This window comes from Rhipicephalus microplus, chromosome 1 (assembly GCF_043290135.1).
Source record: "Rhipicephalus microplus isolate Deutch F79 chromosome 1, USDA_Rmic, whole genome shotgun sequence".
NCBI classification, from domain to species: Eukaryota; Metazoa; Arthropoda; class Arachnida; order Ixodida; family Ixodidae; genus Rhipicephalus; species Rhipicephalus microplus.
The window spans coordinates 235,883,210-235,901,179 of record NC_134700.1 but is presented as its reverse complement, the minus strand read 5'-3'; the positions used below and the strand labels follow the sequence as shown (position 1 = coordinate 235,901,179).

General features: G+C 45.6%; 1 protein-coding gene across 4 annotated transcripts in view; it reads right to left on the bottom strand.

Moving 5' to 3' along the window:
• The window catches only part of LOC119166252 (uncharacterized), a 180,841-nt gene that overhangs the window by 153,924 nt on the left and 8,947 nt on the right, over nucleotides 1-17,970 (bottom strand). For all 4 annotated transcript variants that reach the window (XM_075891645.1, XM_075891646.1, XM_075891647.1 and 1 more), the window contains exons 6-7: nucleotides 17,458-17,546; nucleotides 16,902-17,040 (exon numbers count right to left, since the gene is read on the bottom strand). In XM_075891645.1, coding sequence (XP_075747760.1) covers nucleotides 16,902-17,040; nucleotides 17,458-17,546 — 228 coding nt within the window. The remainder of the gene's footprint in view (nucleotides 1-16,901; nucleotides 17,041-17,457; nucleotides 17,547-17,970) is intronic.

The following is a 17,970-nucleotide window of genomic DNA, read 5'->3' as shown; positions in this document are numbered from 1 at the left end:
TCCAGCACTAATTAAATGCTATGCAGGAATAATATCAACAAAATTTATTTTTAAATTGGGGTAACCAATCTCAATAGGTGGTCAAAGTGCCTAATTTAGAGGATGACAAAGAGGACAAGTATGTTGCCACATTGAATATGCAGCACCAAGAGAACAACGAAGAGCACGTGCAGTGAAAGAGAAAGACGAGGTTCTCATCCAATCAGTTTGCCAGTGTTTTGGTACAATTAAAGCGAGTTGTCCTGTATTCAACTGCTGCTGTTTCTGCATTGTGACACTGGTGGAGGCGCTGGGTACATGTTCGGGACGCCTGACAACAGCCCCGCATTTAGTCCAGAAAGACTTCCACGCATAGACACCCCCGTTCATCGCAGCAGCCGCCGCCTGTCAGGCCTCGGCCCGGAGTTCGGTCCATTGCCGGAAAGAGTGACCGTGCGAGAAAGCATGATGGTGCCTGGAAGCACTGGCCCAACATGTCCAGCTCAAGCACGACACAGGTGACTGTTTTGAACCCTCAACTTCCGGTTGACTTCCACGGAAACACAAATGAGGAAGCACATGACTGGCTCGAGGAATTCAAGCACACAGCGAATGTTAACAGGTGGAACACCACAAAGAAATTGGGCTACATGTATTTCCCGCTTCAAGATGGAGCCCAGACATGCTTTACAAATCGCGTGTGGTCGTCTTGGGAAGAGTTCTGGCAGAAGTTCCTCGATACGTTCGCGAGCACGGAAAGACGAGAATCGCACAGCGTCTCCTCGAGTCACGGATTCAGAACCCAAATGAATCTGTTACGATGTTTGTTGAGGACATGGCATCGCTCTTTCGTCGAGCAGATCCCAATATGCCAGAAGCCGAAAAGGTTAGCCACCTCATGCGGGGGGCGTTAAGGAGCAGCTGTTCGCTGGTCTCTTACGAAACCCGCCTACAAGTGTTGATGAATTCTCCAAGAAGGGGACATCCATCGAACACGCACTGCATCTACACAACCGGCAGTATGACCGCCCAACCCACAGTGCACCGATCAGTGGGGCGGCCACGACCACAGCAACGACACCCGACGAAGGTTCTTTGCGCCAATTAATACAAGAAATCGTACAAGAAGAGGTCAAGAAGCTTATCGCCAAACCTAATGACTGCGCGATCGCCTCAGTAACAAAAGTTGTGCGCCAGAAGATCAGGCAAGCACTCTCACTTCCTGAGCCAAACACGAGCATCCCCAGGGCAAGCTATGCAGACATAGTCCGCCGACAGCCAGCGAACGTGCCGACACCGCATCAGTACCACCAGCAACATCCGCCGACAGCGCCTTGGTACTACAGAGAAACTTCGACAATGAGGAGGCCACCACTCCGCAAAACTGACGTCTGGCGTACCCCCGACCATAGGCCCCTGTGCTTTCATTGTGGGGAAGCAGGCCACATCGTTCGGTACTGCCTGTATTGCGTCGCAGGGTACCAAGGGTTTCCTTCAACTATTCCTCGGCGTCATTTCAACGAAACACCTGACGTCGACACGAGTCTCATGACCCTGCGGGATGTTCCTCCTGGGTTTCGGTTGTGCTCACCCTCTTCTGGGCGTTATTCTCCATCCCCTGGACGGAGCACCACTGACATGCCAAGAGGGAGATCTCCTAGTCCACGCCGGGGGAACTAAAAGCAGCGACCTCAGGGGGGAAGGTTGCGAATCGTCGAAGTGCTGAAAATCCCCCAATACTGCCGAGCGAAGAGACACAAACTTTCAATGATTCGACGAAAGATGGGGTAGTTACTGCCGATGTTGCAATTACGATTGATTGACGTCATGGCATTGGTCGACACTGGCGCAGACTTCTCAATAATGACAGAGTCTGGCAGACAAGCTCAGGAAGGTTAGAATGGAATAGACAGGACCGCAGATTAGAGGAGCTGGAAGGCAGCTACTCACACCCACCGGAAAGTTCACCGCAAGAATGAAGATAGGGGATGCATCCTTCGTCGCAACTTTTGTTATTCTTTCCGAGTGTTGCAAACAGGCAATCCTAGGGATGGATTTCTTGCGAAAATATGGTGCCATCATCAATATACCGGTCGGTGTACTGACCTTTTCAGCGGATTAAAGCGCAATGCTACACCGAAATTCCTGCGAGTCAGATGATGTGACCGTACCTCCGTTATCATGCCGCCTCGTTTCGGTCACGTGCAGCGCGCAGCATACTGGAGAAGGAATCGCTGAACAAGTATTGACGCTTCTACTCTCTTGCGGTGTTGGAATTGCCAGAAGTATTGTCAATGGTGTGTGCGGTGAAACGGAGGTTCTGTTGACGAATTTTACCAACGAGCGACGACACATTACACAAGGCACTACAGTTGCCTACTTCGACGAGATCACCGAAATCCGTGAGTGCTCTGTAGTGCAACAGGAGGCCCAAGCCACGTCAGCCCCACCACCTATCGACGTAAGCACAGATTTATCACCAGCGCAGAGACAGTGTCTAGTAGATCTTCTTCACCAGTTCAAAGACTGCTTTTTATCGACCTCGCGAGTCAGTCAAGCGCCACTGACGAAGCACTGGATAATAACGAAGGAGACGGCAAGGCCTATACGACAGAACCCATACCGCGTAACACCGAAAGAGTGTGAAGCGATCCAGGAACAAGTGACGAAAATGCTCGATGATGACGTCATCCAGCCGTCAAGATGCCCTTGGGCATCGCCGGTAGTGCTGGTTAAAAAGAAAGATGGAAGCTTGCGATTTTGTGTCGACTACCGCAAGCTGAACCATGTGACAAAGAAAGACATGCACCCATTACAGCGCATCAATGATTCACTCGACAGGCTGAGGTATGCACGCTACTTCTCGTCAATGGACCTCAAAAGTGGGTATTGGCAAATTGAGGTCGACGAGCGAGATAGAGAAAAAATGGCTTTTGTAACGCCTGACGGGCTTTATGAATTCAAAGTCTTGCTTTTCGGATTGTGCTCAGCCCCTGCAACATATCAGAGACTAATGGATACCGTTCTGTCAGGCCTTAAGTGGCAGACATGTCTGGTCTATCTGGACGACGTCATTGTTTTTTCAAAAACATTTGAGGAACACCCGAGCAGGCTGCTATTGGTATTCAGGGCAATAAGATCTGCCGGCCTGATACTGAAACCCGAGAAGTGTCATTTCGGTTTCAAGGAGCTCCAATTTTTAGGCCATGTGGTGAGCCATGAAGGTGTTCGACCTGATCCTGATAAGATTGCGGCCATCAGAAAATTTCTGGTACCAACAGATAAGGAAGCAGTCGGGCGTTTCCTTGGCCTATGTGTATACTACCAAAGGTTTATTGCCGATTTCGCACACATAGCCTCGCCGTTAACACGACTCGCAAGAGAAGATGTTTCGTTCACATGGGGCGACGATCAACAAGCGGCATTTGAGATTTTCCGACAACGCCTGCAGACATCGCCTGTGCATACTCACTTTGACGAGGATGCTCCTATTATGGTCCACGCAGATGCCAGCAACGTGGGTTTAGGCGCTGTACTCGTCCAGTGGCAAGACTCAGCCGAGAGTGTGATCGCATATGCTAGTAGGATGCTTTCCCGCGCCGAGTCCAACTACTCCACAACGGAAAAAGAGTCTTGCTGTCGTATGGGCGCTTATAAAGTTTCGTCCATACTTCTACAGTCGTTCCTTCCACGTAGTCAGCGACCATCATTCCCTCTGCTAGCTGACCAACTTTAAAGACCCGTCTGGTCAGCTCGAACGGTGGAGCTTACGCCTTCAAGAGTTTGTATGACGTTCGTGTATAAGTCCGGACGGCAGCACGCCGACGCCGTTTGCTTATCAAGGTCACAGATAAAGCGCGACGATGACACAGAAGATGACAACATGGCGTTTGTACGAGTCATCGGCACCACTATGATTTTGTGCAAGGAGAAGAAAAGACAGCGAGTTGCAAGGAGCCTGCCGTCGTTCTGGCTACGTAGTGGTGTTCTCCATAAGAACTGTTCTCCCAGAAAAAGCACCCACCTACTTGTCGTTCAGAAGTTGATTGATATGTGGGGTTTAACGTCCCAAAACCACCATATGATTATGAGAGACGCCGTAGTGGAAGGCTCCGGAAATTTAGACAACCTGGGGTTCTTTAACATGCACCCAAATCTGAGTACACGGGCCTACAGCATTTCCGCCTCCATCGGAAATGCAGCCACAGCCAGGATTTGATCCCGCGACCTTCGGATCAGCAGCAGAGTACCTTAACCATTAGACCACCGTGGCGGGGCTGTCGTTCAGACGTCAATCAGTGAAGAGATACTTAGTGCTTGCTACGATGAGCCAACGTCCGGTCATCTCAGAAACACACGCACAGTGGCCAGAATCCAACAAAAATACTACTGGCCAAGACTTTCAGCTATTGTGAAACATTACGTGCGCACATGCCTCGATTGCCAACAACGAAAATCGCCACCGTTAAAACGAGCTGGACTATTACAACCAATTCAAGTGCCCACGGTACCTTTTTGCCCAAATTGGAATGGATCTCCTCGGACCATATCCGACTTCCCATGCTGGCAACAAGTGGGTAATAGTCGCCACTGATTATCTTACACAGTATGCGAAAACAAAGGCTTTGTCAAGTGGCATCGCCGTTGAAACCGCATGATTTTTCGTAGAAAATATCGTCCCGAGGCAGCACGGAGCTCCGACGATCATAATAACGGATCAAGGTACCGCTTTCGCGGCCGTGCTTCTGAAGACAGTGCTTGAGCTCAGTGGAACAGCCCATCGGAAAACCACTTGCCATCATCCACAAACCAATGGCTTAACAGAACGCCTCAACAAGACTATTGCCGACATGTTGAGTATGTACGTTGACGTGGATCACAAGAACTGGGACGACATTCTACCGTACATCACGTTCGCCTATAATACAGCGCAGCAAGAAACTACACGAAGAACGCCGTTCAGTCTCCTTCATGGCCGTGAAGTGACGACGATGCTTGACGCCATGTTATTGCACGACTGCAATGACATCGATCTGGACCCTGCATCTTTTACCGAACGAGCATAATAAGCGAGGCAGCTTGCACACGTCCGAATCACCCAGCAGCAAAATTACGACGCCCAACGTTATAATCTGCAACACCGACATGTCATCTATTGGCCCAGCGAAAAAGTCTGGCTATGGAGTCCTATCCGCCGCCGGGGACTGTGTGAAAAATTGCTGAAGAGGTATTTTGTCCCCTACAAAGTTTTACAACGCCTGAGTGACGTTAATTACGTGGTCGTTCCCGACAGCCCATCGACAACTCGCCACGAGAAACTAGAAATCGTGCACGTTGTGCGAATGAAGCCCTATTTTTCGGACTGATTTGCACCATACATCTACTACACCGTCTTTTGTAGAAGAGCATCAGGACGCTGCTCTTTGGAGGGGGGCAAACGCCGCACTGAATATGCAGGACCAAGAGAACAACGAAGAGCACGCGCATCGAGAGAGGAAGACGAGGTTCTCATTCAATCGGTTTGCCAGTGTTCTGGTACAATTAAAGCGAGCTGTCCTGTATTCAACTGCTGCTGTTTCTGCATTGTGACAATATTTCAGCAAGCGAGTATGACTACATAATGAAAAATTTGTACTAGCAGTTAATGTAATACGATGTTCGGTGCCATTCACTCTTAACTCTTTCGTTACGGAGGAAAAATGGCCGATTTTCAGTGCTTCCAGAAAAAAATTTTTTTCTCTTGAACAACTGCTAGCTTTTAGCATTGCTATATATCAAATCGTAGCTTTTTCATTTGGCTTTCCAACTATGAAAGGACAGTGCTGTGAGGTTTATAGTAATTGAAAGTTTATTTGTCAATTACAGACAAACATGCACAAAAAAAGTACAAACACAAAAAAGTGAGCGAGTATGCTTAACCAGAAAATTATTTTTGAAATTCTGAAATATACAAATTGTTCCCTATTCTATCAGCTATCGGTTAATATATATATCAATGCGGTGCTCTAAGTACTGCATTTTTGGATGCCCGTAAATCTAGCGGCCTTGACGGCTGTGCCACTCGGCAAAGCAGTCGCGCGAGGGCACGAAACAAAGATAAACTTTGCAGGTGGAGCAATAGACACTTGTTCTGTTTTGTGTTTTTGTTTTCTCGTAGCAAATCTTACAGTTTCTTCTTTTATCCATTCTTTTTGGTTGGTGCCGAAGAGGGTCCAATGGTTCGAAGGGGGGTGAAATGGGGGCGTGTCCTTGCGCGACTTCGTCATAATCAAATATCTGATGAATTAGTTCTTCTCTAAAGGCCAATTGATCAAAATAAATGCTCCTGGAAAGTTCTGGGACTTCTGGGTTGTTTTTTCGGTGCTTTTGAAAGAGAATGAAGCTGTTCACGCACGCGATGTCAACACAGTGAAAAAAGAGAGTTTTCCACCATCGCACGCATTTTCTGAGGACGTTGTAAGTGCCAATGATTTGGTCCGATTTGTCCACACCTAACATCCCAGCATTGTATTCGTGGACAAGGAGCGGCTTTTTGATTACTTTCAGAGCCCACTGGCTCCACCTTCGCTCTCTTCTTTTGGCCGGCACATGCTGGTTTGCCGTGTGCATTGTACTCATCAAGTTCACAGCCCGGCGGTTTTTCCACTGCATGTAGAGGATGCTACCCTTCCGAATCCATCGAATGTCTCCACGCTGTGCCCGTTTTTCCCATGCAGTGTCTTTCAATTCAGCTGGAAAGCAGCGACGGTCCTTGTGAGTTGTCCCGCATGCAAGTGTCTTGCGCTGAAGCAGATGTTCAAAAAGTTTCCCTGATGTATAAAAATTATCCATATAAATTTTGTATCCCTGATCAAGGTACTGTGTACAAAGCCTGTACACTACGTCATAGGCTAAGCCATGAGGCCCCGGTGCCTCACGCTTACCAGTGTACACGAAGAATTGAAGTGTGTATCCGGTTTTCGAATCTGCCAGTACCCAGAGTTTATAGCCAAATTTAGTCACCTTGTCCCTAATGTATTGCCTGATTCCTGATCGGGCTTTAGATTTGACCATACGTTCATCAACGGAGAGGTCGCGCTGTGGCTGGAAGAAATTTATTGATTGCTGATTTATGTGCCTCAGCAGCCACGACACCCTCCATGTCTTTCCATCGGATGCTGCCGCCGCTGCGTCTTCTGGGTCCCCTACACTCAGAAAGGCAAGCAGCGCGAAAAATCGGTCTCGTCGCATAATATTTGGTGGCAGCAGGCCACTGAATGTTCCTGTGGTCCGCCAATATAAGTGCAGTCGCGGTACTTCAACAAGGCCCATGTAGATGATGAGTCCAATTAGTCGCAGCATCTCCAATGGAGTGACTTCCTCCCAGGAGCCGTCACACCGAGAATAGGTTTGTTTCCCCAATATGTGCATCCAGGCGTACTTATTTGTGTTCTCGCACACCGTCTTGATCACTTCAGTCGTGAAAAACAAAAGAAAAAAATCCAGCGCTCTACAGAACCGACGCGCGTCGCTCCGCATCACTGCTCCAACATAGGCACCTGGTTCTCTCGTTGGCAAAAACTTGACACGGCGCGATGAGTTCGGCAAAGTATCCCGGCCATATGTTGTTGAGGCCCTAAAGAAACAAACAATAGCACTGTCGTGAAGTATGAAGTGCGTTTTTTTATATATACACAGCGCCAAGTCGAAAACGAATCTCACCTGCAAGCGCTTGTCGAAGCTTGAGGCCCCTGCGCAGCAGGAGTGTCGTCGTTCGAGCTAAAACCTGACGATCCCGCATCGTTGCTTGAGCCATCACTACTGCTTAGGTCAGAAAAATCGGCATGAGAAGCGACTGAAATACTTGCTGCAGGAGTCTGCTTTCGAGGAGCGCGACGCTGACGGGACGCCATTCTCGCACGCAACTCGAAACTACTTTCGGTTCAAGTGTCGTCTTCAGCGGCACGGCGGGGCGCGAAATGTAAACAAACCAAGCTGGAACTGTAAGAGGAGTTTTCAAAGAGTATGCCAGATGGCGCGACTTGTCTGTAAAGCGCTGCTTTTATTTTTTGCGGGAGCTTTGAAGTCATCGGACACCCGTGTCTGATGGCCTATGGCGCCGTACTGAAAGAGTTAAGAAAACACTAATGGTGCATTCAGACGACGGATCGAATCCGGACTTCTCGTGGACACGGACGGGTAATCCGCGGATGATCCGCCTGCAGGCACATCCACACGACGGACGGTGTCCTAGGAGAAAACAGCCGGATTACCCTCGACAGCAGGTTCGGCGCTCACCTGCGCGCGCTGAAAGCAGACCGGTTTGAGAGTATTCAACATGGATGCCCGCAAGAAGCGACGCTTGACTGCGATGTCTGTCGCGTTGTGACTAATGAACGAGGAGCGTTATTCTTTCAGGAGAAAAGGGAGTTGCTGGCAGAATGTTCTTTCAACTACATTGTTCCCCACTTGTAGAACTTCTGAACGCGTCTCCCATACTTTTTTTTAGAAGCAGCACGTCGCCGGTTGCAGAAGTTAGAATATTTCACCATCATGACGGCTAAGAATCTCGCGTGTCAAACGACGGCGGCGACATTTCCCGAACCACCAAAGTGATTTCTGCGTATTTAATCACCTGAGAACAAAGACCCCAGAAACTAAGTAAACCATGGTCAAGCGTAGATGATGCCGACCAGTCATGCAGGTGTCCGCCAGCCTTGGAGGACATGCCGCGAGCAGACGAAAAGTGTACTGGTTGCTAAAAACCCCGAGCTAATCCGCTGAAGTATCATCGGCTTTCCCCCGCCAGAATCCCGATGTGAGAAACAGGTTGCGGTCATCCGTCCGCGAGCCGCGCGAACGAGGGGAATCGCTGATGTGAGGTCACGTGACGCGCCGTCCGTCCCGCCACATCCCTATTCGGTCCGTCGTCTGAATGCACCATAAAGAGCAAAACAATTTTTCACATACTAGTAAAGTACAATGTCACAATCCTAAAAAGACCACTCATACTATGACACGACACTTACTAAGGGAGAAAACACACAAAAATAAAATGCAAGTGGCGACGCCACCTCGAGGTGCCCGCACTAAACCTTGTGATGTAGGAAAGTTCCGAAGAGTCTACTTGGTCCTATGTAGCTTCCTATCGATAAAAATGAAGTACAGTAGACTCTCAGTAAATGGAAATCTGTTAAACAGAACTGCTGCTTAAATGAAACAACTGCCTCTAGCATAATTAGTTTCACGCTAGGATTCTCCATTTTCAATTATCTCTCAGTAAACAAAGCTCCCATTAAACGAAACATTTTTCCTGGACCCTTCACATTCCGTTTAATGAGAGCCTACTGTACATTGTAATCTGTGGGCACCATACACTTAGCATATGAAGTTTCAGAAAATTTCATCGAGCCAAGGCCGCGAATACCAAAAGTACATTTTGGAATTTCTTACGTCATGTGTGGAGATTTTAACACAAAATTTAAAACTTCAGCCTCAATTTTCTTCACTAATAATCAACTTATCATAGGGAAACATATGGCATTAGGGTTCTCAGAGTGCAATTTATCAATTTAAACGAAGTCATTGTTCCTCTTTCATACCCCTTTAAAGTGAACACTGCTCAGCATGGCAGCTCTCTGCAGAGCACCACTGCACATGACGTGGCCTCGCATTAAAATAGCAGCGCGTGCACACAGGGACCCATGGGACATGCTTTGTTTGTAGTAGCCGCCACAGCTGCGGCACCACTCTTGCTCAACAGTATTAGAGCAACAGCCTGCACTGCTTTGATTCCTGCTGGTTGTACGTGGAATTGGAGCAGCAGTCGATCATGGAATCAGGATTGGCACTTGGTAAAGCTTGGCCCAGCTAAGCCATGTTCACCTTAAGAGTGATAACAGTGTACTGTACTCGATTCGAAGGCAATATCAAAATTTGTATAACGAGACATACAGGATTTATAAAGGTACTGTTGGCTCTGATCTATGTGTTCAAGTCGTAATTACTCCAATATGACAAACCGATGATGATGGGAATGCAAGTATTTGCATTACTTCATTGTAGTTGCAATCATTGGAGTTGGAAGTAATCATTGGAGTTGGAAGTCTGAAAATCATAATATGATTACAAGAAGTGCTGTAGTATTAGAGGGCTTCAAAAATTTCCACCACTTATTTTATTTAACGTGTTTGAACACACGGGCCGAAAACATTATTGCCTCCATCGAGAATGCAGCCGCAGTGGCCGAGATTTGATGCGGCGACCTTCGGGGATCCAGCCACTCCATTTAGGGGAGAGGGGGGCGGTCGCTTGAAGCAAAAGCAGTGAGGGGGAGGAGTTCCTTAATTAGTAGTTACATCATCCCCAGAACCCCATCACAGCATGCATATCATTAGTTTGTTGCCTCTAATTTGTCCTAATTAGTGACAAAGGTGGACGAGAGGCACTTAATGATGGGGGTGGGGTAGGGGATCATACCTACTGCCACCCCCCTACACCCTCTGGATCCACTACTGCCTGCAGGGTTTCTGGCACTAAGTTTTCCCATGTCAATCCATGACTACTCCACATGAAATATGGACACGTAACACCTTTAGTCGTAAGGTACTATTGGGAGCAGTACAAGCTCGAACACGCGAGCGCATGGGGAATAGCCTAGAACCCTACATTAGCCTAGAACCCTACATCAGCCAATTTGGAGTGGCCACTGTCGGAAACAAAGTGGAAGGAGCAGCACGCTTCCGCTTTCTGTTGACACTCCCACCTCTATATCATTGCTGCAAAATAGTGCTTATGGCATGTCAGCGGCTGATAGCCGTGATATGATCTCAACAACGCGTACAGCATCAACCGATCAGGCTATGCAGCTACAAAGATACTCGCCTTGACGCAGCCTGCTGCGATGCACAGGCCATGCTTTTATTGCATCTAGGTAGTGTTCGCTGCACATCTTGATACGCATCTTTGACCTATTTTGTTTTTGGTGCATTCTCTTTTTGTGTCATTATTGCTAGCAGCCTATGGCACACAATCAGTTCCTGTTTCACAGCTAAGATCACGAGGGGGTGCCAACGTTCAGCGGAAGAGCGCCCCTTCTTTCCACTTTAGTTTCAGCTGCACCATCCACGTATCACGTAATTTATTGATTAATTAATTTATTTATTTATTTCATACCCACAGTGCCACATGGCATTACAGTGGGGGGGAAAAAGCAAAGAAAAATTCAAAGCCTACAGTTGGTAACAATCGCTAGCAGCATCAGGAAAACAAATACATATAAAAAAAGATCATGAGTGTACACTAATGTGCACCATGGTGAATCATTGTGCAAAAAAAAACATGATTGCAAGTAAACAAGAATACATTAATTAATGTAACAATGAAGTGTATTATAGTGATAAAAGCATAATTACATGAACAAGAATGCACAATAAAGGAGATACAATACAAGCATATAGCAGTCACCACTAGCCGTAACATGAGTGAACAGCAACTTTAATAAAAGAAGAAATTTTTTAGCAGTGCAAAAAATATGTCATTGGATAATATAGTTGCAACAGACTTGTCTAGCTGATTCCAGTCCCGTATTGTTCTAGGAAAAAAAACTTGCTAAAGGAATGTGTTTTGCAGGGAAATTCCATAACCTTATTCTCATGGTCAACCCTATGGAAATAGTAATTAGATGCGTTTATGTAAAGAAGCCTATCAATGCCAACTTTTGAATGAAAGATGTTGTGAAAAAACTTCAAGGGAAGTCTGCATCTTCGACAATCTAGTGTATCCCATTGCAATAATCCTTTCGCGAGCGTAGGACTGAACTTTCTGTCGTAACGTCCACAAACAAATCGAGTGGCCAAGTTCTGCACCCTTTCAAGTTTTTCTGTGTCGCATACTGTTCAGGAGTCCCAAACGACACACCCATAGTCAAGAACGGAACGCACATGCATTATAAAACAATTCCTTAGTCGACATATTAAAGTTCTTCACGTTACGGCGAAGGAACCCAAACGCTTTCCCGGCCTTGCCTGTTACATAGAGTCAACATGTCGCTGCCAATTTAAGTTAGACGACAGGTACACTCCCAAATATTTGTATTCATTAACTTTACTTATAATGACATTGTTAATTGCGTATTATGTCTGAGACTAATTTCTTACGAGTAAACTCCATGTAAACTATCTTACTCAAGTTCAACTGCATGTGCCATCGTGTACACCAATCACTGATTTCGGCCAATCTGTGAATGAACGCTTTGTCCCGCGAATCCTTAATTTCCTTATACAAAACACAGTCGTCTCCGAAGAACCGTATGTGGGATTCTACGCCCTCAGTTATGTCATTGACGTTAATCAGAAATAAAAGTGGTCCCAGTACCGACACTTGGAGGACGCCTGCTGTTACCTGCGATGCGCATGAACTGGCACTATTAACGATTACAGTCTGCTGGCGTAATGTCGAATAATTAGCGACCCATGCGATGACCTCGGTCTTGAGGCTATTCGTCCCGCACTCTCGTGTTCGAGCTCATATTGCTCACGATAGTACCTCCAGCTATGTGTAGTGAAATTTTGCTACTGGAATATTGCATGGTTAGGAGTGTAGCAGTAGTACTAAAAAAAAAAAAAAACGCGTAAAAGACCCTTCAAATCTGTCTTGCTTGAGAGTATACTTTTCTTCTCATTATGAGAAACAACGCCACGTGATTCATAGAAAGTGTTCTGAACAAATATTCTTCTGCGATCACACTGCGGCATTTATGCGAGTAAGTAAGATTACAGGATCGTGAAAAAAACTAAAGAAATCATGCGACATACCAAGCGAATTCTTTCTCAAAAAGACCTTTTTTGCAAGTTAACCAATACTGGAAAAGCCATTGTAATGTAAACAAAGTCAGGAGAGCATTTTTGTGTGTGCTCTGCGACAGAATGGAATGAAAAGTCATGAGAGGGAGCCACGCGAGATCAGTCAAGGCTCGTCAGACTGACACTTGTCCTATTTTTTTTTTAATTCGGTAGCCTGCAATACTTCAATGTAGCAGGCAGGGCATTGTTAGTTGTTTTATTTTCATGATTATAAGATTAAATTTTGCCCACACAAACCTGTCTTTGAAAAGAAAAAATCCAAAACAGCAGGGCTGTTTTGGCAAACACCGGACACAGAACAGACCGAATCTTCGTTCAGTATCAAAATGGGTAAATAACAATCTCTGGATCACTTGAATTGGATCGAAACATCAGCACTAGGGCCAGAGAATCTAACCTGCTTTGTGCCTGGCTTACTTTAATCCTGCACTGATAGCTTTCAAAAATAACAACCGTTAAATGTAACGACTTCTAGTTTGCAGTATAGTCGCTTGATGTGGCAGTTTGTGAACAATGCATTGCACTTATTTTCTGACTTCTGCCTAAAGGCAAGGTTGCATCAGCCAACTTGAGTTTCAAACAGCCTGAAGATGTCAGCAGCAAAAGTCTTCAGTGCCCCTATGAAGGTAATTTACCGTTAGAGTAGATTTTTCGTGCTGTTTACCTTAAAAAAAATTTACTGCTAGAGTCAGCACACAAGCATCAACAGCTTTGGCACAAAAATTATTGACAAACAATACTGTTTTTAAATCCTTGTACAGGCTGCAGTTTTAACTATGTATACTGACACTAACTAATGCGTGACTACATACTGGTGATATATTGGAACCTCAATGACAATACTGAGGCTTTTCAACATAGGAAGGGATAATCTTTTAATAAGCTATATGTCGCAATTTAGAACAATTGCAACTCAACCATAGAAGTGTGGCAGCTTGGGCTAGTTGGTATGGCATGACGATAGTTATAGCGCGAGAACAAAACGACTACACAGAGACAAGAAGGACACGAAAGACAAGAGTCTTTCGTGTCCTTGTCTCTGTGTCGTCGTTTTGTTTCCGCGCTATAACTATCGTTAACTATATAGTGTGCATTTCATTAATACAAGAGTGTGGTCAATTCATGTTTTTCATTTACACACCGTATTTACCCAATTCCTACGCGCACATGATTCACATGACCCAAAAAGAAGCATACTGCAATCCCAGATTCTAACGTGGACTCGTTCTTCACCAAAGAAACAGTGATGAACTGTGCAACCTTCTCCTAATACGCATGCAATTTTCATGAATGAACGAAATGTGCAAATATTTTGTACATTCACCAGCTCATTTTCAACATCAAGAGATCACCCTACATGCGGACCAAGGCGGCCTTTGCTTGAAGATGTCTACTCGAAAATCTATTTCTACAGCTTTTGCCAGTCCTGAACGCAAGTCTACGGCACACCGAAATTACAGCCTGTGCACTGTTGCCACTCTCTTCTGTATGAAAATAACTTCCCGTTTCGATTAACGCTTAACCCTATTTTCGTGGCAGCAACGACGCGTCTTCGTGGCTGCTGCATCCATTCTTGAACAAGGTGGCAGAAGATCGCAGAACACACAATGACAACACGGGAGGAGAAGGAGAAGAGGAACTGAAGGACAGGGAGGTTAGCCAGTTTTCAGACCGTCTGACACGGGACCTGTTGCAAGTGCCTCCAGAGAGACGCGGCAAGCAATGTGCTGCTATTGTCAGCAACAAATAAACGGTCGTATCACATCATAGCCATGAAGATTGGCAGCTATGGGGCAGTTTCACTTTTTACCCAAATCCAACGTGCACGCGATTTTAAGGCCTATTTTTTCCCGAAAAAAAGGTGCGCATTAGAATTGGGTAATTATGTTACTTTCTTGCGACATGTTCAAGGCAGCTGCGAGTCCCTCAGAGACAGACCAATGCCTCTTAAACGGAGCAGCTTTTCGATGTGCAAGCACACATGAATACCTTTCCACATGCATTTTCACATGACACTTTGCCAATCAAGAGTAAATTGCGGGGTTTTATGCTTGGTGTCAACTTTCCGGTGTCAAGAAGCACTTCAACTTTAGTTCCGATCACCGTCCAGTTTTAATCAACACATGAAGAGCAATACTTGGGCAATTATTGCGTGGCAACTTTGCAATGTTGATTCCCAGGCTTGTGAAAGCGAAAGAAAAATTAACGGGTAGGAACAGCATGCTTTACCTAGCACACCACGAATAATCTGGCCTCCACAGCTAAGAATCTAACCCATGAACTCATCTTCAGCTGTAGAATGCCCTCGCCAGTATAAGAGCAACACACAAGTTTCCAGCAGCCACATATAGCAAGCCAGTTATTGCATATCAAAGTAGAGCAGCCTCAAGAAAAAGACGCCAGGCCTGCGTGGAAGGCACAGCACAGTCACAGTGAAAGCTAGAAGAGCGGCCTTTCAGAGCCTTTTCTAAGCACTCATTGGGTAACTGCTGCAAGCACACTTGCTGGGTACCCACTATGGCATTAATAATAAAAAAATTTCTTGGTAGTAGGCCGACATTCACTATGTTATCCTTCGACATTCTGAGAAGCAGGGTATCCGCTCAACACTTGCAAGGAATTTTCTGCCCATTGTTCATGCAGTGGCTGACGACGACAAGAAATTATGCCTGAAGTGGGTATGCGCCACAGTTAATAGGGGAACAAGAACAAGCTTTTGCCATGGGTTGGAGCATTAGAAGACCCACCCGTTACGCTATGCGTGCATTGCGTGACACCTGGTTGTTCCTTTGCTGTTCTAAAACATTTTATTACTCATATTACCGCAAATCCTTTCTCAATATCAAGCCTGCCTAAGGCAAGTTTGCAAACAAGTACCAAGCAATGGTGTGGCTCAGTGGTAAGATACTGGGCTGGCACACAGCGGACCTAAGTTTAAGCCCCATTGTGTCCTTGGTGTTTTTTCCTTCGATACTGGTTACAGAGACCAGCGGTGGTAGCGGACAACTACGGCGCCGCGCGTGACTCGTGTTATGATCTCGTAACAGCTTTGGCTGTAAAAAAATAGTTATGGCACCAAAAAGACTGGGACTAAGTGAAGGCACGAACTGACAGACATGGGCACCATTTTCCACGCCTGAAATGACTGAGGGAAAGAATACAGTGTTTTTCAGCCAGCTAATGTATTTACTACAACGGCTACAAAGATTATGCTCACATGAGTTCATTAAACCTGAATTAAAGCTCTAAAGAATAATTCCACACCGAGTCCTTCAGAAGCAGCAGTCTTGGCAGATGCCATGAACTTGCGCCGAACTAAATCTTGTACATCTGTCGAACTGTGCAACGAGAGAGACAGGGTCCCATACGTCCACCTTGACAAGGCATTGCTGCAGATGACTGCTCACCTCAAGACAAGTGTGCATACACAAGCGCTACTTTTGCTTTTGACGTGCAGGATTATTTTATTCCGTACTAAACAATGATTTGGACGACCAAGTTCACATATCCACCAAGGCTTTGGTGAAATGGGCTTCTAGGACAATTATAAGATGCGCAGGAATCAATTTTTAGTGGTCTTGAAAATTTACTTGCATAGGTACCACTATTAAAGGTGTTAACGAATCTTAAGGTTCGAAAAACGGCGTCTGTATCAGCCTTCTGCGGCCCTAGTTTTTTAGCAACATTTTTTTTTCTTTTTCCAATGAAAAGTGAATATAGGCCAAAAGCAGCAATAACAATGCTAAGATTGATGATTATTTTGTGCTTTTACAGATACCATACACTAGAACCGACATTGCTGCAGTAGAATTCAATAACATCTCATTAACAAAATCTAGTGGACTATAATTTACTTCAAATTGCCTCAGGGCAATTACATTTGATTTTTGAATGTAACTGTTTCACGAAGGACTTAAGCATGGAAGTGGGTTCACAGTCAGGATCTTTTTTGCACACGAATGCAGTGGTGAAAAAGTGGTGGAACCAACCTCATGCGATTTTCGCAACTACACTTGTCAAGAGAGAGCACAACCAGACAAGTAGGCAGCAGTCAAGGGCCTACTTTTTAAAGGTACTCACCCATTGAGGCTCGTGGAGGGGAGGGCCTCGCAGCTGTTGCTGGTGGTTTTCGCCTGACGGGACTCTTTTCGGCAATTGTTTTAGCGGACACAGCCACAACTTTGTTCTCTGCCTTGCTGCTACCACAAAAAACTTGAGCCTGCATGCCAAAGCACTGCTCTAAGATTACGTGCAGGAAGCAAGTCACAGATACGTCACAGATACAGGAAAGGCTCGACAAATTCCTACAAGCTGCTGCTAATGACTGTACAGGCAATATTCACTTCTGCATGCGATTTCATGCTGCTTTAATTCTAAAGACATCATGGTAGCGTGTACCGTGGTGCATGTGGCTGACACTAAGAGAATGTGACAAAACAAAAGAACAGCAGTAATTGCACAATGTGCATCTGTGAGTGAAGGCATTGCTTAAAACGCCGAGTCAGATGAAACTTTCGCAAAGCAACAGTAATTTGCTACAGGAATGCCAAAACAACAAGACTTAACAGCAGCAACCCAGTAAATGAGCACAACATTTTTTTTCTACACAATAGAACACAAGCTCTCCTTCCCTCACCCTTGCAGGTATGTTGTCATTCAGGTCCAAGGGCCTCAAACTTTGGCGCTCCCCGCGGTGTGGCAGTTCTGGCTTTGACAGTTGTTCGGCTGCAATGTTATTGTGGACTGTGAGAATGATCAATTCTGAACAATTCTGAACAAGCAAGAGCCTTGATGAAATGCTGAGAACAACAAGTGAGCGATGTTTTTTTTTTTTTTTTTGAGAGAGTTTATTTCGAATTCTTAAGAAATGAAAAATTTTCTAGAATGGCGGACAAACTTTTCGCCCATGTAAGGCAACCTACCGTTATAGCTACAGCAGAATAAACTTAACTAATGTTTAACACTAATGCAGTGTTGAAATTTTATTTAACTTCCTTCTTTTATATCGTTCTCTGATAGATAGCCTCATACTCCATCATGGCATAGCTACAAGAATCCTTTTCCCACAGGACAAAGGTGTAGTTACTATCTCTCTAATGCGGTCGGTGATAAAACATCCTCAAAGCTGTCATAGTTGCCAACAATCTGT